This window comes from Schistosoma haematobium, chromosome 1 (assembly GCF_000699445.3).
Source record: "Schistosoma haematobium chromosome 1, whole genome shotgun sequence".
NCBI lineage: Eukaryota > Metazoa > Platyhelminthes > Trematoda > Strigeidida > Schistosomatidae > Schistosoma > Schistosoma haematobium.
In genome coordinates, this window is record NC_067196.1 from 25355146 (window position 1) to 25377265 (window position 22120).

General features: G+C 30.1%; 1 protein-coding gene across 1 annotated transcript in view; it reads right to left on the reverse strand.

Moving 5' to 3' along the window:
* GRIP1 (Glutamate receptor-interacting protein 1) overlaps window positions 1-22120 on the reverse strand; it is a 125931-nt gene that overhangs the window by 75437 nt on the left and 28374 nt on the right. The window contains exons 3-5 of the mRNA XM_035730535.2: window positions 20102-20235; window positions 18568-18721; window positions 9905-10050 (exon numbers count right to left, since the gene is read on the reverse strand). Of these exons, the coding sequence (XP_035588039.2) occupies window positions 9905-10050; window positions 18568-18721; window positions 20102-20235 (434 nt within the window). The remainder of the gene's footprint in view (window positions 1-9904; window positions 10051-18567; window positions 18722-20101; window positions 20236-22120) is intronic.

Genomic DNA, 22120 nt, shown 5'->3' on the forward strand with positions numbered 1-22120 from the left:
GTGAACGGTATTGAGTTCGAGCCCCAGAGTGAACGCCAACTCTGAGATACAGGTACATCCAGCTGACAACTTCCAAATACAAGGAAATAAACGTCTTTTATTCCACTGCTAGCTACTATCTGTCTTTGCATATAATTCTGTAGTGATTACTGTACTTAAATATATGTTGTAAGACTACTTTCATACATGGAAATATAAAGAATTAGAAAGTAGATTATAACTAATAATAACAAAATAGCCTGGTGTTTTAGTCGAGTACAAAGCTTATGAACTCGGATTTAGGTGACATTTTTTCAAAAATGATGATTGATAATTCTACACAATAGATTATAACGATTTATAAGAAGCAGGATTCGACCTTGGAACTCAGTAGTTGAGAGTCGTAAGTTCTTATAAGAATGTAAGACAAAGTAGTTATATTGAACAATGGGATGTATTACCAGAATTTATAGTAAAATTCTAGTGTTTAAGCATAAACAATTAACGACTTAAATGATAAACCGTTGTGAAAAAATATAAGATTAACTTAATTTATTAGTCGATATGATTACTTATTGGCATATATTTTAATGAATCCTCTCAGTATGTTCATTATTTCAAGAAGTATTGTAACTTTAAATTACACTAACCTGTTTCATTTATACTTGATGATGATTGATTCTTAAAGTCTCATTATTCAATTTAACACACTATCTGACTAATTACATAGTTTGCATGTAATGTGTATAAATGAAGATAGAAAGACACTTGTAAATTTCTGTTAAAGTATATTTAGCTTTGACTAATTAATATCAAAGATTCCGAGTAACCATGTAAATGGATAAAGTAAAATTCTATTCTGAATTGATATCCACATTCGTGTTTCAACTTATCCAACTTTTATTTACGTTTCTCTTTCATTCTGAATATATAAATATCTATAATTCAAATGTTTGTATTGTCAAGATTGGTTAACATTTTTAACCAGAATAAACTACGTCTTTCAAGATTTCTCTTTTTTTATTATTAATCGTTTTAAATCATCTATTACGATTAAGCTTAAATTTATCACCATTATGCATATATATATATATATATATATATATATATATATATATAAACGGTCATAAATAATGCCTAGTCTTTAATAAACAAATCTTGAAAATAATTCTACATGACATTTGTGTATAAATCCAATCGAGACAAATCCAACTGTTATGAGGAGTATAAAGCAAACATATCCCTATAAGGATATATATACATATATATATAGAGAGAGATAGATAGATAGATAGATAGATAAATAAATAAATAAATAGATGGATAGATAGATTGTAGACAGATAGATAGATAATCTGATCAATAGTTTTAAAACACATTACAATGAATTTTCCTGTTATGACAAAAAATTTTTTTTGACTATTGAATTAGATACTGATTTGACTTGTTGGTTGATATAAATGTTGAATTGTAAATTGCATCAAATAAGACCTTCCATAGTGTAGCCCTTTACTGATAGGACAATTTGATAACATTTGTTTTTAAATATTCAAACTTAATAAGTGGTGTGTGTGTTGCTCGAGTAAATATTTCAATAAAATGTGAACGTTATTCATGATTTAATCATTTCCACAACTTTCTAATTTGATTATACTGAAATAGCATAGATACCAGATCATTCACATTATATAAAAGTTAACATACCGTATTATCACTATAATCAAAGTGTCTACCAACATAAAAGAATGTTCAACTTTCAATTTCATATGGATTTAAACCATTAAATAATAAAACAAAAATTGAAAAGTGTATTTCACTGTCTAATCACTTTGTCACAATGTATAATTACTAAGAGAATGACATTCATTTCTCATATATATGCTACTTTTATTTGTAATAACATGTTGTATCACAGTATCAGTTGGTTCCTCAGTTAGGTATTTAAAGATTTCCATGAATTCATATGGAATTCACAATATACTATCAAATGATTCTTCTATGTTTAACACTCCCCATCAATATAGAATTGGAATTATAATATACATAAGACTAAAACTTGAACACTATAAATATCATCCTATAACTCAGTGAAAAGATTTGTGAAAGTTTGAATTTATTGGATGATAAACGTTATTTCTTTCAATGATCGGATTTTGTATGAATCTTTAAAATTTGTTTGAAGTTGCTTGTTTTTCAACATTACCATATATGAGGCTATTCCACTAAAGAAGTCTAACTTTAAAGTTATCAGACATCCATAAACTATCTTATTGAACTAAATATTCATTTTATTATTGGTTATTGACAAAAAATAAATAGAATTTTATGATCCGTCTTTCATGATGTTACTATGATAAACAAAGAAAAAAAATGTCTGAATCTAACACCTTCGATGCTAATAAGAATTTGAAATTTATGATAAATGAATGAACAAGTTAATTCACGGAGTTCATCAAATAAGTATAGCAAACATACACAATGAGTAAGATAGACCAATCGTACGATATAACTATAACAACAACAATCAAAGCCATCACAAACGTCTTACACAGGAAACATAAAATGTTTCGCACACGGTTTATCAACACGATCACAGTTTTCTATAACTAACGGTGAATAGGGAATGTGTACGAACCGGTAAGGCCGAAATCATATCAACCTCAGCACCCTAAAATAACATCAATTTAAGACAGTGGGTTCGCAGAAAGATCAATAACATCCTCTGCATCCTAAATATCCTGTCACAATTACACTGACATCGCACGATCAGTCGATCGACAACATAAAGGTGCATTGACACTGTCTACTATCAATCAACCATTCTCATTTTACTCATTGTCACAAATACAAAATTATATCAATCTACTTGCATCAAATCCATACAAACAACAAATACATCGTCCACACTCAGGCCCATCAATTCATCTATTCATCCATACATCGATCTATTCAACGCTCAACTATTCTAAACACATTCACACAAACACTACACACCAATCACCATCACAACAATTTACCCACATCAAAACACCAACTATAAACTATTCCATCTCTTCAGCACCATTATTATAAAAACACTTTCAACGACAACACTTATCAACTGATCTATAAATCCATTCATCCATCAATCAATCCGACCGACAGAAAATCTAATCGCATCAACATCAACAAACTCACCATACGACATAACTATAACAACAACAATCTTATATTTTACATGGCTATACTATATATATATATATATATATATATATATATAAAGTTATCATTAAGGTTGATATATTTATTCTAGATTACAATCAGTAACAGTTTTATTTTGCTTATGATTTGAAACAGGACACATCTAGGTCTTAGACAGAACACATATAACATAAGAAATAGGAAGGCATAAATTATACTTCAAATGTACTTCAAATTTAAAGGAATAACCTTATGATAATTTCCGTTCCGAACTGTGACCCTTTAGCTCTATGTACGTGAGAGAGATTCGCAGTCTAGCCATTAGGCGCAAACTGGTAATGTCAATTCACAACTACAGTTAACTTTAAATCTTCATCAGACCTTATGCGATCATGTCTGTACACGTGAATGATGCTACATTGATTTCCACTAATTTATGCTACCAAATAATCAAAATGATATATTAGTCGACCTATTAAAGAGCAATCACATCACGATATTTCATTTTATATTATTTTGACGGTTAAGATCTGTAAACTGCTTATTTTGCATGGTATATACTTTAAAATAACTTCCAGCGTATACTGAAACCTTTGAGTTGGTGATACTGAAATTATTAATGGGGTGTTAAGTAGGTATGATAGGTCGGCTGGCGTGACTGTGAATCACCATCTACTAAAGTGTTTAAGGGATTTATTATACAAGGTCACTTAAGCCAGTATGAAATTAGAATAAACAAATACAGGTTAATGATAAAACTAAAACATAACAGTACCCATCCCTGAGAAATCGCCAATTATCGAGCTGTGTCAAATATTACTCACGTCGTAATTATGACTGAAAAAATCAATGTCTGTGGTCGTCAATCTAGTAGGTCATGGAATAAAAATGGTCAACATTGAGTATCTGCAATCATTGTGTATGTTCCTTTTTATCTAATACTTTTTATTCTCCAATTCCATTCATTATAAATTATTATGGTCCGTTTCATCTTGTGAATTTCGTTTTGCTCTAGTAACGTGATTTCCTGAAACTTGAAATGACTGACATTTGTGCTAGCTCATACACTAACTATAAACAACAAATCAAATGGACATATTCTAGCAGATTTTAAATTGTCTAAAATTGAGTACTTAAGTAATAAATTATTTAAAGTAAATTTAGTGTGAAATAATGGATACAATGTGATGGAGCTTGATTATTTTGTGAGTAATAAAACAAATACTTCGATATGGTATAAAGCTATTGTATGTTTAGTATTATATGTAGGACTACAGAAATATGATAAGTGTTTGTATGAACCTTTTTTTGATCTGATAAAAAGAAAATATTATCAGAATGGGGGTGTGTGGAGATTGTAGTGATTTCAATGATTGAATTCATGAGTTTATGTAAGCTAGACCACCTCTGAAAACCTGAAAGCACTAAACGACCATTTTATTCTAGTATGGGACTCCTCGACAGTGCGCATTTACGATTCTGAATGCTGGACACAAACCGCTGAATACCGGATCAGTGGTCGAAAGGTTGAGCGTTCGCGCGTGGGACCGAACGTCCTGGGTTCGAGTCCTGCGTGCAGGATCGTGGATACACACTGTTGAGGAGTCCCATACTAAAACGAAACGGCCGTCCAGTGCTTCCAGGTTTTCAATTGTGATCTAGCTTACGTCGACTTATGAATTCAACCATTAAAAAAATAGTAATGAATTCATAAAGTTGAAAAACAGTGAACATTTGAGAGCAAAAAATTTAAAATAAAGTGACAAATGTCTCCCATTTCCCAAAACTTTCCTGCTTCAGTTAAATCGGATTTGAACAGTTCTCAAGTTAGTGTGAATATACTTACATGAAATGTCAGATGTTAATTATCCATCCAAAAAGACGATATTTTTAAGACAAAGAATTTATATAGATTGTGCACTTTCAGAAAAGCTCCTAACATGGACTGACGTGATAGGTTCACATTATGAGACATCAGGCTTCTAGGACGAAACATATGTCCGAGCCTCTGTGGTTTTTTGTTGGTCTTTAGCTTGTGATAAAAACTTCTAAATAAACAACGTACAATTTTGATTTCTCTTTAAATGGTACTTAATATTATATTGTCTAATTCTCAACACAAACCGTGATCGACTAAGTTAATCTACAATATAATCTTCAAATCAAATGACTCTAGTGCATTTCGCTATTTTAGTATTAAGAAACATAATACCCTCTGTCTATGGTATTCAAGTATAAATTTTTAAAAATAATGAATTAAATAGTGGTTTTTGACAAAAAAAAGAGAATACACAACTGTAAATTATCCATTTGATTAAACTCAACATGACAACTTTCGAATAAATGTACTTTGGTGGTAGATCCCAAGATGTGGGTTCATCCCTATTTAGGACTAGTAAACAGTATGTACCTGAAACACACTTTAATGTGACCTTAAATGATAGTTTCTAGTGCTAAAAAATAAATGTCTCAAAGAGTTAGAGAATGGAGAGTTCTAAAATGAATGAATGAGTTAAATTTTTAAAACACGCGCTAAATATTAAATTCATTTGGTGTTGTTTGTGTGTATCTTCCGGTTGTTGTTTCGGACTACAACTGATGAGTCTATTATTGGTATATGCACATCCTGTGTGGATTGTCTCGAGATTGCCTTAAGTCACAAGCTTTATAAACAAAGATGAATAATAGCTGGTGTTTTCTCCCTATTTGAGACTTGTCAGCTAGATGTACCTACATCTAAGGGTTGATGTTCACTCTGGGACATTATTGAGTTCCAGTCCAAAAGGGAACATCGACCCTAGGATACAGGTATATCCAAATGACGAGTCCCAAATAGGATGAAAATTGCGTCCTAGATTCCACTGCTAGTCACTATCCATCTTCGCACTAAATATTATTTCAAAAAATCGATAAAGAAGAATTATTCAACATCTCATTTATTTTAAATTATGATTTATATATTTTATGAATAATGTAAATGTCTACTTTTTATTTTACTACTGAAAATGTCTCTTTCAAAACAATTTTTAAAATATCTACATTTAAATAGAAACAAACTTTTCAGTTATTAACAAATGCTGATTAAGGGATTGTATAATAAGAAATTCTGTTAATAAACCATATCCATTCGAGTTTGTTTTTGCCTTGGATACTCATCTTTCATTAATTTTCTTTACATATATCTACAAATACTTAATTTATCCCGGATTACTTGACAATTCAATTTAGTTCGTTGGTTAAAATAAAACTGACTAGTATTTCTTGTGTCTTTTTCCATAGACTTAGTTCAGCTTACTTATCTATATCAGATAATCCTTCGATTATTGGGTAAATATATAGTTTTAGTCAACTAATTTTTACTTTATTAAAGCATACTGTTTATTCTTAGAGAATATTTGGACTGATTTAATCCGTTTAAAGAAATACATATTCAGTTAATTCATTTTAATATATATATATATAAATTATAAAGTTTATTTTCTATGATAATCAAAGTACTTTTATGATCAGAAAACAAAATTGAGCCGATTAAATTATAAGAATCACCCCCCCACACACACACACACACCTTCCCCGTTGTACAGATTGCCTGGTGATATGATGAACTGTTTCAGTAATAAAAGAACAAAATCTTTTTTTTAAAAAAAAACACAATGATTTTTACTATCATTTGTTAATATTTCTAACAAAGTGAAATTGTAATATTTATCATTTATTTTTATATACTATTTTTATCATCATCTCCGGAAGATACACTTTCACATTGTTGTATTTTGTGTACTTTCTCAAAATTGTATTTAATGTTATAATCTACTACATTGAGTGAACAATTGAATTTATTGTTCAGTTCTGTTAATAATACTAACGAATTGTTTAAAGTATCATGGATTACTTATGAATGAAATGTATGATTTATTGTAAGCAACGGAATCCAGGACATACGTTTCGTCCTATTTGAGACTCTTCAACTAGTTGTACCTGCATCTCAGAGTTGATGTTCACTCTGACATTCGAACAGACTGATCAATTGCAGTGCTGAATATCAGTGAGAAGATTCAAGTGAACAATTCCATAATTTAATGGTTGATAAAAAGTTCACTTTCAAAAGAATAATAAGATAATGGAGTTGACCTGAAAAAATCTGATCTATTCCTACTAATAAATTTCAAAGAATCTAGTTATGTATATATACCTGTCAAAGTATTTACATATGAAAAACAGTAAAAGTCATTTAAACAAAAGGTCAAATGTATATCAGTAACAGTCAGTCCTCTTTATGGATTTAAACAAAGCGGGAATAATATCATTTGTAGTAATATGATTAGTTGATTGTATATCGTAAATTTCTCTTCAATTACATACAAGCTAATCTATTTGACTATTGTAAATCATTAACATAATTTAGAATTCAGAAAAATGAGTTGTTCATCAATAACAAATAAGTTGTCTGAAATATAAATAAAGATAAGAACTAAACCTTTAATAAAGTTTTTTATAAACCCTTGAAGAGGTAGTTATTGATGGAAACTTCTTTTTTTTCTTCGAATTCCAATTTATGTTAATGATTCTTAATAAGTAAATTTATTAGCTTGTATGTAAGTGGAAAGTTATGAATAACAATAAACTCATTGTATTCTGTCAATTTTATTGCTCTTACAGTATTTAAATACTAAATCATAACTGAAAATATAAGGGACCGATAGATTTATGCTTACTAATAACGATTTAAGCATCATACCTGTTGAACAAGTTAATTGATATATGGACTCAATAGATCAGTGAATATCATGTTGATGTTTGGAGCGAAAGATTTTGAGTTCAAGTCTCATTAGGAACATCATCACTAGGATATAGGTAAACTGAGCCGACTAGTTTGAATAGGACTAAACGCGCATTCCACTGCTAGCCACAATGCATCTATTCTAAGTCAAGCTAATCCCTTAAGAACGCATATATATACATCAAAATAGTTTGTTCAAAATCCAGTCCTGATTATCAACAAAGGGATCATACAAACCCTTGGTTGTAATGTGTTGTTATCGTTTTAACTAGTCGATAAACCAATATCATAGTATTGTTGGTTACTAAGCTTTATTCTTGTTGAAACTCTTATAGATTGTATAAAACAATATAGCTTGTGCACGAAAATCATAGGACGGTTGAATTTATAACACACTAATTCATATTTGTATACATTTATTCCCAAATGATTGATCACTGGGTGGTGATCAATATCATGTGTGTCAAGTACAGATAGAATGCCATCGATCAAGTTGCAATGTGGTCACTAGTCTAGGTGACTCGATACTGCATGCACTACATTGAGATTAGATGGTGGTTGCTAATATATTTTTTAAATAAAATTATTATCTTACCATTTGTTTCAGATGTGTTCAAGCATACCGTTAAATGTTGAATAGAAACATTTGTGATAAACAAGTCTAGTTTATATTGGTTTATTTGATGTGTTTTGTTTACTATATAATACAAAAGACCTACATCCTTAAACTGATCAGGGACTATTTAGGTGAATAAAAATTTATTTTCAAGTAAAATTTGATGTATCAGTTTTAACATGAATTAGCATAATTGACAAGTTATTCATTTAAGAAAACACAGATACACTTGGATTGTGAACTCCCGCCTCGTTATATGCGAATAGCTTTTATCACAAAAGAGAATCTACTAAGGAAACCGGTGAAGATTACTAGAGAACTGGTTTGTCTTCAGTTGGAACTTTTGATCACTGTTTACTCATAAGTCTAGATAGAACTGGACCCAGATAAACTGAAGTTTCTCTGTGAACAGGGTATATGTTGATCATCGAATCTGGATTTATTAATTCGTATTTCAAAATTCAGTTCATGATGAAGATTTAAATTGAAATTAAGATATACGTCTGGTGTTTTAGAAACGAAATACATATTGAATGACCAGACAATTGATATTTCTATCATAGTGTGTCATTAATGTTGGATAAACGGTATGTAATCAATTGAAATTAGTCTAATTACTCAAAAGAATTATCACATTTTGAATGTAAGAATCTAGAAAAACTGACTTTCTAGATGAATTCTCTGAAATTCCAGTAAGAAACATTCACCAACAGAGTCAATTACTTTAGGAGTAAGATAGTTATCCATACATGATTTTCGACTAACTATCTGTTGTTTTGTGAACTGATCAAGGTTAAATATGTGAAATATTGGATCTCGAATAGGTCTAACAAAATCTTATTGTTTTTTTTTAAAATCAAAGATATCATCGGTTCGATCTCGTGTGAGGTCATCGATGTTCAATCCTTAGATGTCTAAAATTGGTACATGACATCCGTCTAATACTCTAAGGTTGTCAAAGGCTATTTTACTGTTTTATTGACAAACAAGTCTTTGCAAACTACCTAATCTTTGAGATTTATCTCATCTCAAAATATTATCATGACTATGTATAGTACATCAATGAATATAGTAGACAGTTTGAATGTACTTTGGTTATCCTAAACTGTCACATAATTCATCCTCTTTCCTTTCTTTCTATTTCTAATTCACATATACACACAACCGTTATCCAGAAACGTTTACACATTTAGATAAAAATTGTAATATCATAGTGTTTACAAGATAAGAATTTGAAAATATTTTGTGAATAAGCAAATAAATTCTCTCCTAATCTAAACTACTGAAAACCAAAAACAAAAAAATTACACATACATATATACAGCAATACTAAAGTCAGAATAACTTACCGAAATTAGCTACATTGTACTCTATAGTTAGTGTTAAGCAATTTCTAATAGACTGTATTAATTTCATTGCTTCTTCACAAGTTAATTGTCCTGTGTGTATACTATTAATTGTGAGTATACGATCCCCAGGTTTTATTCGTCCGTCACTGAATTGTAAGTACAAAAAAAATGAAAATAAATCCATTAGAAAGTGTAAATAATTAGATGAACAATAATTCCAGTTCCTAATTATTACACACACATACAACGTGGAATTTGCGTCATAGAGAATAATAAAAGACTTATAAATGTCATTGGATTGACTTGGCTGAGTTGAGAATTCTATGATTGTTATTCTAAACAACACCAGGAATAGCACCGATGTCAAATTAATGTGAACACTAATTCTGTTTCATCTTTTTTTTATAAAATTAGTTTTTATTCTGATGGTCTATATAATATCATTCAGTTTGGGAATGACACCTTCCCCAACAAAACAATCTAGGTCAGAGAACGTAATATCATCCATAATAGCTATAAATCTTTCTTGTTTTTTTAAAATTCATGAGAGAACGTTTAACTCCAACAGTCATTAACCTACTAGCCCTAGTGAGCCTTTAAATAAAATGAAATGACTAACTAGTTTAACTTCTTGACTGACTACAATAAAAATGAGCATTGAATCAAAATATTCTTATTGGTTTGGCGAAAGTCGGAATACTCATCCCGAATAAGCTTGCTCGAAAAGTTATATGTTAGAAATAATTCATGATATTTTGTTAGAAGGCTAATATGGTTCAACCATTTTGAGAGTGAGATAGTGACTTACTGATAAAACAACTTAACAATCGCTAGATTTGGCAAATTGACTTAGGTTGAATATGTGATCCATTATATTCTGAATCAGTGACTTGATGGAATTCTCCTTGTCACGGGAACTGAAGATTCCATGTTTTACCTATAGTAAACACTTCTGAGTACTTAGGTAAAATAGCTTTTTAGCATTCCTGCATCTTAATGGTTCTATAGTTTATTTCAGTCACTAATTTAATCTGACTTCTAATTGATCAACAATCATAAAGTTTAGAAAGCTTTCAAATATGTTAGGCTTTTAGGTATAAGAGTATTTTCATTTAATATAAAACTGATGATTAAAAGTTCACGATATACTCATGGAACAGATTACACTATTAATTTATTCCATGGCAAATTATACTAGTGGGTATAAATTTTGCCACTTCTATATTTTAAATCATTCAAGAGTTTTTTTCAATGTTCGATAATTTTATGACATCATCCACCAAACGGAAGTTTTTTGCCAGATAAGCTTTTATCTATAATATCGAACTTTTTAAATAGTATTCTCTTTGAATAATGTTATTTATATATCATCTGGTTTAGTGGATTGACCAATAAACCTTACAAATAATTGACAGTGCTTAACTTTAGTCTCTAGGGAATAGAATTTGGATTCGAACCCACTTTTCGTAATTTCACAGCCATAGAATTTATCATTGAAATATTCAAACCGTTATTATTTTCCTATAGGACAATACCGACTTGTAAATATAATACTCAGAATTAAACAATAATATGTCTGATCCTTGGTTCAGTCTAAAGAATGTAATCAGAATGAAAACTTTGATCATTCAATAGTTTGTCGAACTGGTCAGTTTTGAAATTATGATTCATGAATTTATTATAATCAGCAATGTGTTTATATGATGTAGTCAAAAATGCCATGTAAACTTCATCACAACATTATTCTATCCTTTGATACTGTTTTGAATACGTTGCTTCATAAAGAGCCTTAAACAAGAATGTCATCATTACGTATGACCGAGTATTTAACATGAAACAGTTACACTTTTTCTCCTAACATAACTCTTAAGCACAATGAAACGTAATCTTACGTAATAATGCATATAAATCTGGACAGTATGTTCTTTATCTTACACTATTCAATTTCCAATTTCTTATTTAGAACAGGCTATATAAAAGAAAAAACAGTGTAATATAGCTGATAAGGATCACTGTTTTTGATATATTTTCAGCTTCAGAGTTGATTTAGTTTGAATGATGACATATTTCCTATTCTGTCATGCTATTTTTTTCCACTTAAAACACTACTACTACCATTAAACTTGTCATTTTAGTTTCTATCACTATTATCAATTACGTAATTAACTGACTGGCGGATTTGCGTCTTTATTTCAATGATCCAACCAAATATCTATAAGTTTAATTACAATTGAGAGTAAAACTTAGAATTTCATTGGAAATAATATTGTTTATTGATATCTCTTGTCTTAATTTTCTCAGTACACATCTTGAATATTGTTATTTGTTCAACTGAAATTATATGTCAAGTCCTATCAAAGGAAGCTAATAAATTTTTGTATTTTGATAGTATTTTATGGGAAAAAGTATATAATTTAGTTCAATTATCTGTAGGTTCATTAACATATACTATTTATGGTCTATGAATCCTTGAAATCATTCCAAAATGTAGACTTTTGATATGGTCACCTAAAATGTCATGAATTCTACCATCTTTTACATTCTATAGTCATTTTGTTTTCTTGTTCCCCGACTAAGTAATCATCGAGTGTGGGTATTTTATCAACATTACAATCAAGATATAATGGTTTTAGAATTTTCGAAAGATCACTTTGTCCTATATATATATATATATATATATATATATATATAATTGGGAACCGATCAACCATCTTCAATACTAAATATCTGCTTTCAGCTAAACGCTAAGTATAAAATTAAATCTAGGTTGATCAATGACTTACTGGTTAACTTGAACTACAATACAACTAGAATGCTTAACGTACGATTTTCCAGTCTTTTCTCTTATCCGACTGATCCTCTGAAAACGATACATGATGATTAGTGGTTATTCTAATATAACTATATAACCTAGCTCATAATTTCAGTCATTTATAAACAGTTATGTTACGTGCGTAAGGAAATAATGACTAACAACATTCTATTTCCTAAATTGATATACAACCGATACAGCATATTCTTCAACTACTTTTTTTCCATAAAAAAAAAGATATTTTCACATAGTTTCTATTTGTACTCCATCTAGCTATCCATATGATCACTGATCATCAGGAATAGAAACAAATCCAATTAAATCATAAGAGCAAAAAGTAATTTGGATTCGAAAAAATCAATGATTAATTTCATAAGATCGATTAAACACTTAACAACCAATAACTAAATGAGAAGGAGAAATATTTCAATTCAAATAACCTTACCGAAAATTATCGATTAAATATTTTAATTGTCAAGAATAAAATTTTCTAACAAAATACTTTAATACTTTTACTGATGAGTTCAATTGAACATTGAATGTAAACATTAACATTGAGATGAATGTATGTTCACAGTTGACGAGTAACATACAGAATGAAATATGCTTCTTGAGTTTTATGCTTAAACTCTATCACACTCTAATAAAATATTGTAAGTAGATGATCATATCAAAGGAATTCTATTGGAGGACACGTATACAAATAAAGATTGATCAACTGTAAACCTCAACATCACTAATGAGAAAGTGTAAACCATTTTAAGTTAAATGTAAACCCATTGTATAATCTAGTAGTTATCTAGTCTCAATGGATAATATAATGATGTTTGAGACAAAATATATCAGGTTTGATTCTCAAGGTGACCATTTAATACTTCGATGCAGGTTAACCAAATTGACGAGTTCCTAATAAGAAGAAACACACTTTCTAGATTCTACTTCTAACTACAATCTAACTTTCATAGTATATTCAGTGTCATAGTACTTAATCGTTTATTATTTAAGATAGTTTATAGATCATGTCATTTTTATACCATCTTGTTAATTCTTAGTTGATAGATAATAATAATTCAAACAACTTCTTTGTTATTATTGTCTCTCCTGCTGTTAATTAGTTTCATAATAGACATAGTTAAAAGAAAGTTTTGCTATTAGAATTAATAATTTAAAAAATCTTATCGAATATTATAAAGAAAAGAATATTTAATTGAACAGAGGTTTTTCAGTAATTTGTTCTTCAGACCATACAGGTATAGTCAAGATGAATATAAAAGACGAAGAGTTAAAAGTTTATGAAGTTCATTCACAAGGTCAACTGTAAAAAATGAATCGACATTATTATGAGCAAACAGAAAGGATGAATGAACCTTTATTTTCACATATAAATCTTGTTTCTTAAATTTGGTGCTGATTTCTCCAATCAACTTGACAAGTCACAATCTCCTAACTTTTGGAAAATCACGTATGACTTGAAAAATAAGTGAATAGACATTATCTATCTTGATAGTAAACTTACCTTTTATCAAATGAGAAAGAATGCAAGACTATGTAATTCCGTGGTAAGATAACTTGAGGATATTCAGTCTAAACATGATGACCCAGACATCTTTTATCTTAAAATTACTGTAATACCATCAAGAAAACCCTAGATTCCATACATTAAATAGGAACATTTAATCGGTTGCTAAATTTGCGAATTTCTAATTGAAAAAGTAGTATTTGTTATTACATAGTATAAAAGGTTTATGTCGTTCAAATTACTGTTTAAAAAAGCCTAGTGACAAATTCTTATACAACCATACATTTGCAAACCTTAAATAACTAAGAGTGTATTAATCTAGAAAGTAGAATCGTAATGTTCGACACTTAGAGCATAGATATTGAACTCGAATCGCTTCTTTTTCATAGAGAACATACTTCATTAAGAAAAAAATTACTTGACAATCTATTCCATTAAGCTCAAATGAACTACAAATCTTTTGATTCATTTTGCAATGTCTGTTTGAATCTTCCCATTGTTATTTAGAACTGTAATTGATCAGTCTCATGTTGGCATATGTGCATCCTGTGGAGATTGCCTCGATATTGCCTTAAGTCACGAGCTTTATAAACAAAATTGGATGATGGTTAACAATGGAATCCAGAACGCGCGTTTCGTTCTAGTTGAGACTCGTCAGCTAGATGTGCGTGTATTCCGGAGTTGATGTTCACTCCGGGAGTCAAAGTGATATCAAAGCAATTCACGAAATATGCACGTATACCGATAAGAGACTGATCAATTACAGTCTAAAACATCGGTGGGGAGATCGCAACAAACAACGCATAATCGATTGACACTTCACCTCATTGCACAAGCTAGTAGCTATTAAGAATCAGTAGCTCAATGGATAACGTGGTGGTGTCTGAAGCGAACGGTGTCAGGTTGCAAGTACATCCAGCTGACGACTCCCAAATAGGAAGAAACGCGCGTCCTGAATTTTACTGCTAGCAACCATCCATATTTGCTTTATAAACCTTTTAATATTTTCTATCTTATTATTTCAAAAACACAAATATAGAAAATAGGAAACAGTTTATGTCAATAAATTTACTGTTATAGCGCATTATAATTAACCATATATCATTACAGTTGAATAGTGAATAATTATTCACCTTTTTCTATTAAATAACAAAGAAATAATCTTTCGTTTTGATAAATTTTTGCTTATAATTCTCTTTATTGCAATAAACAATAAATTAACCATAGATAAACAACTAATTGAATATGATTATCTATGGATTATGATCAATAAGGATAAATCTGTTTCTTATCATTCATAACAAATATACTTCATTCTTGCATGCTATCTTCCATCAATTGATCCATTAGAGAAAAATAAAACATGAAATAGAATTGAATAGCGAATAAAACTGAAATTCAAGACATATGTTTCGTCCTATTTAAGATTCATCAACTGGATTTTTTTTTCACATTTCAGTATCAATAATCATATTGAAATTCGAGCACAATATGAATAGTTTGAAATGTTAATCTGTTATTCAATGAGATATTGAGTTTTTAACATTAATAATGGGAAAACACAAAGTTTTAAATACAAAAACAAATGGATAATAATTTTTATCGTGTACAAATGTCATAACTATTAAATGAATTCATACTGTAAACCATCTTTATAACTTTCTAAAACAAAATGCATTAACTTCTATTTAACAAACCTATATCACTCACAGAACTATTCTCACAAGAAAGATAAGAAAGTTGGAATTGGAATTTGTGGAGTTTGTATTAATTTCTTAACAGTCGAGTTGATGGATCGATCTAAGGTAGACCAACGTTGAAAGACTAAAAGCTCTGGATAACCGTTTCGCCCTAGTGTGGGGCTCCTCAACAGTGTGCATTCACGGTCTCGCGCGCAAGCACTTAACCTCTAGACCATTGAGCCATTATCTAACGGTGTTAATGTCTAACTTCAATCGATCTATAATCTTACGCAACTCTTCATCCATTGACTTCAGTGGACAACTGTCTCACACTCAACACGAATTGGACTCCACTGGTCACAGCTTCTCACTAAGTTTTGTTTCATAAGAGATTAATTATATATATATATTCGATCGAATTTCCGGAAATCTACTTATTTACTCATAACACTATAAATGGTTAGTATGTACTGATACTAATATTGGATTGTATAATATGAACTGCCTATTCATTAACTTATTTTGTCCGTAAATACTCGTTCATCAATAGTTCGAAACCTAGTTATCAAGTAATTAACTAAAGATTTTGATAGTCATTTCAAGTAAGCAAAATATATTACAGCCTTCAAACTAAACCGATTGCAACAAGACCTCTTCGGACGAACTGTAATAGTTAGCTCACTACTGAATTGCCTGGAAGTATTCCTGAAGTTCTAGTGAGTAGTCATGACAAAAAGGAGTTGAGACAAGTCGAGGATGAAACAATTGTCATCAATTCCATGAAATAATCGTTGCACTGTGTTGCAAATTAATTAAAGTTCATATCGCATCACTGAATATCAGTTATATAATTTTAATGATTAAACATTTACCACGGGGCCCATAGGTCATGCGTCACATCACTAGTGGGGTCCTGGATGTGCAACATTAAAGAACCATATTCTAAGATGAAACAACTATCCTGTGCTCCCCGGTTTTCAGTGATACCTTAACTAAAATCGATCCGTGATGAGTACAACCTACGAATTAAACTAATCTCCACAAAACTTTTTTAACTAAACATAAAAATGTTTAAAACTCATAAAATCTACTGACCAAATAAACCTTTCTTAATGGTTAATTACTAATTTTGAAATATCTTTTATTATTTTTGAGCATCAGATAACAGTTTGTAACGTAAATTTATCATCATTCAATGTTGTGCATAAGTTCATGTTTCGCTTTCTAATTGATTAACTCCTTAGCTTTAATCCATCTATTGAATAATAAATTTATCATAAATCTGTAAGATTTGAAATGTAACTTAACTATCGTACATTGATCTTTCATTTCAATCGGTTTATTATAATCTTATTATGATTGAAATACACATGAAATCTATCCTACAATTGATACAAACATTTAGAACTGAACAATTTACTTTCATTTTCTGTTTTAAAAGCTTAACATCTAACCTCCCATACAATTAATGCTAACCCATAAACCGTATTATTAATAAGAGTTCTATGAATCATAATCAACTAAGCTTAACGATACTTTAGGATACATTCAAGAGCACATAATAAACTGGTAAACACTTTTCTCGATATTCAAAGCTATTTCACAGATAAAAATCTATGGTCAATTGGAAAAAAGTTATAAAGATTACTTCATTTCTAAAAAACACTGGAATACCTTACTAAAAAAACAAATTGTGTACTTGCAAAAAAATTGGACTTGACAATAATGCTCAAAATCTTAGTGGAAGTTTATAATTGATGGAGTTCAACGATCTTGAGAATGAGACTCACTGATAGAAATGATCAATCGATATGCTCTATTAAGAACTGAATTAGGCTAGAATTGTGGATTATCATTTAAATGATTAAACATTGACAATTAGATCTAAAGAATCTAATTTTTGTCTGACATAAGATTATGAATGTGTACTTAGGTGTTATACTCTCAATCTAGGGTGAAATATCTATTCATGATTCCCATATTCACATTGATTTTACAGTTGAAGTCAGTTTTTTAAACAAAAAATAACTATAAATTCACTTGGTATTGTTTTTCTTATATGTTAGTGAATTTAAATTCACCCCATTGCACAAGCAAGCAGCTATCAGGACTCGGTAGCTAAGTAGATAACGTGATGGTGTTTGAAGTGAACGATATTATGTTCGAGTCCTAGAGTGAATATCAAATCTGAGATTCAGGTACATTCAGCTGACGAGTCCGAACTAGGACGAAACATGCGTCCTGTATTCCATCTTTGCTTAAAAATAACTATTTCTGAAAGTTTACTTTATGGATTTAGATTGTTAATAAAATAGTTCGTTTAACAAATAGATTCTATCAATTGTTATCAATCGACAAAATGAACTTATGAAACCTTGAATTTATTTTATCCAATGCTTTTTATCAGGAAGAACTGTTCATATTTTTAACAAGATTCCTTTATATTATCCACTTAAATAATAATAATAATCTTTTCGTTTACTAAATGATACCAAATTTCTACACTTTAACCATTTCAATGTTTGTTATTACACTATACTACTCATAGAATATTTCATCAACTTATATCAAATAATTAGATAATTATGATTTTTATTTGTTTATCTGGTTTTTTTAACAAAAATATAAAAAAAGGTATATTAGAACTTACCAGTCAGCAGCACTATTTTGTCGTATATGCATAACAGTTAATGGTCGAATAAGTAATGGTGATTTATTCCATCCACCACGAACAACTAAACCAACACCATCAGAACTAATTTTCAAATTGACAACCATGTGTTTAACAGTACAACCAACAGGAGCTATCATAAACAATTTACATAGAAAATGTTAATTGATTGATATTAAGTAAGATAATATTTAAAGTGAAAATAGAAAAAAATTACTGAATAATTTAGAGAACTGGCAATTATTTCTAGAGAGAAAACAACAAACAAACAGATTAATCAAATATACATTTTGATGGGGTTTTGTTCTCTGAGCTGGATGGTTTGGTCGTGGAGCTTTCATCGTCCTTCTGAACGACCTCATCAGCACAAACTTCAGATAGAAGTGAAGTGTTCGAATTTCTCCATATGTATTTCCCAGCTTGTTCTGTACATCTTGATGAGGAAAGCTCCACGACCAAACCATCCAGCTCAGAGAACAAAACTCCATCAAAATCATCCACCTGAGCTACAAATCTTCTCCATCATCTCAAGTATTCATTGAAAACTTAACAATATTTTAGGATGGAATCATGCTAATTTGACTACAGTTACGAATACCGTTTTAAAGTTTATGAGAATCAAATCTCAAGTCTTCTGTTAATAATGCTGAAATGAGTTTGACGTTTTCTTTTGGTTATTACATAATATTCATAATGATATTTGAGACTTGACAATGTGTATGACTTTTTTTGTTCATGTCACTTAAAGAAGTTCTGCAATACTGTATGGTTGAAAGCAGGAAGCTTGATACGTAGGTTTAATACTATTTAACACTCTTAACAATGTTTATCTTCTATCTTGAAGAAACTGATTCCTTCTCATTGGGTCCAGGATTATGTTAACCAACGCCACAGATAGAAACGTTACAATTAGTTATTTGGGCCTATCAATCTGGTTGGGTTCCAGATTTCATGTAGAACTTTCTTCTCCCATGGTTATCAATAAGCTTAATTCGTGGGTACCAGTTAATTTTTAAAAAATACGTCAAAGATTCTCTGTTAATTCTTTTAATCTTGTTATCATTGAACAAGAGTACCCATATTTCAAGTTAAATATGATCATACTACAACTTGATTGACCTCACTATCTTTATTTTAGCAGACTAACTTCAGTCACAAGTTAAACACTAGGTTAATATAACGTAGATACCTGATGTACTCTAACATGATTCAGCTACTTTTTCTATTCCTAATTATTTTACTGCTAAATAATTCACATTACACAATAATGCGGTAGGGAGTAAAAGTGTTAGTCTAAAGAAAATAAATACGAAATTGGTTGTCTGCTATTACATTAATGCAAAATCCCAATACATTCTATTCTATTTCCGGATAAACTCGAGAGTAATAATGAGCTGAATACGAAGAAAAAACAAACGTTTATTAAAACGAGAAAAATAATTTAAAACATACGACGATGATGATGATGATGATAATGATGTCTTCATCAACACAGTACTCAATAATTACTTACGTAATGCTGGTAATTCATATCCAATTTCCATTTGAATTTTAGATCGCAAATGTTTATTTGAAGTAGAGTTTTCACTTGATATGTTCATGAAATTCATTGATAAAATATGATCATATGGTAGGAAACAATCATTTCTATATTGAATTCAATAAAGTTCAACAATCAAATAATACATATTTAGTTGAGTAGTCTTAGTTTTGAAGAAGATAACATACTACATACAGTTTCAATAGAGACTTATTTTATTTTATGTAAATGGTTACAAATCAAAATACCAAAATGAACTCATTTCAACAGAAACTATCAATGTAATACTCAATATACGTGACAAATAAATCCCTTACTTAAATAAAACAATTTTATACAACGTTTTCATTGAATCATCAAGTAGATTCTGTTAATAAACAAATTACTTAGAAATTTATTACTGATAATCATTACAGACAGAAATCAGCACTAGACACTTACATCATTCTAGTGTATGACTTCTAATCAATGTACATTCAAGACTTCATCAGGAACTAAATCTAGGGAATTCAAGTTACATGTCAAGCACTTTATCATTGAAATTATGGAATTCAGAAGAGGGTTTTGTGGAGGTTTTAGTGATTTACTAGTTGAATTCATGAGTCAATTAAAGCTAGACCATCACAAAAAAACCTAGAAGCACTAGATGGCTGTCTCTTTCTAGTATGGGACACCTCGGCAGTGCGAATCTACGATCCCACACGAAGGACTCGGACCTAGGACCTTAACCTTTATAACACTGATCCGGTATTCAACAGTGTTAATGTCTAACTTCAACCAATCCACAATATTGTGCCTTCGTCCACCATTGTCTTCAGTGAGTAATTGCCTTTCATACTAGAACGAAACGGCCATCCAGAGTTTCCATGCTTTCCATGGTCTAGCTTTAATTAACTCATAAATTCAACTAGTAAATTATGGACTTAATAGAACTACTTTTTCATTTGAGTATTTTGTATACATAAATGCGTTGAAGTTTTTTGATGTTTAAAGTAATAATCAGTCATAATAAAAGAAATATAAATGAATAGAAGAATGTGCGATTTCGAATATGAAATCATCACCACAGCAATAATGTGTTTAAAAATTAGTGAGTTTTTGTTCTTTGATGAAATCGCCTGATAAAATAGAAGTCGGCAACATTTCAATGTCATCTAACATTAATTTTTCAAAAAATTACGATTTCGCATCATAAATCGGCCTTGGAGGACCATCGATAACCAGAAAATATTAGACATCCATTTCATTGTAGTATGCGGATCCTTGATCACGTGCATCCGCGACCCTGCCAAGAAACGAACCAACAACTTTTAGGCCCCTTGTCGAGCGCTTAATCTTCAAACCACTGGGCTGCCGTTCAATATTTTACGTTTCTATCTTCAATCAGTTTGTAATACTGCACGACCATTATTGATTACTATCGGGAATATTTGTTTCATACTTGACGTGGTTGTAAATTTCCATTACAACTACAAGAATTACCTCTCAAACTTAGAACACAATCGGTTTTTAATAGAGAATTTTCAGTAGTTATCTAACTAGTTAATCTATGGTGTAAAATTGCAAAACTCAAAGATCCCCAAAACCTTCTACACTGAAAATATAATTCCTTAGTTGAGTGATACATGGAGACTAGTAAAGCTTGGAAACGATTTTTCGCAGTTGTGTAATCACTGAAATCAATGAGTATTAAATCAAGATTTCAACAGCGGTTTCCCCTTAGTGACTTATCACAGGGAAGAATTCCCAAACTTAAAATCTTTTAAAAAATTAAGGCTTTTTTTTACTTTCAGACAATACTGTATGATTACGATTACAGCTGAATAACAAATATGGCTGAGAAAACGCTAACCATTCAAATCTAATTTTTAGACGCGTATTTAACAGATAATATAAACATCGTTTGCCTTCTCATACGCTAATTGGTGATAGTTTCAACTTAATCAAGGACATATTAAATAAGCATAACCCATATTTTGATTGTTTACATGG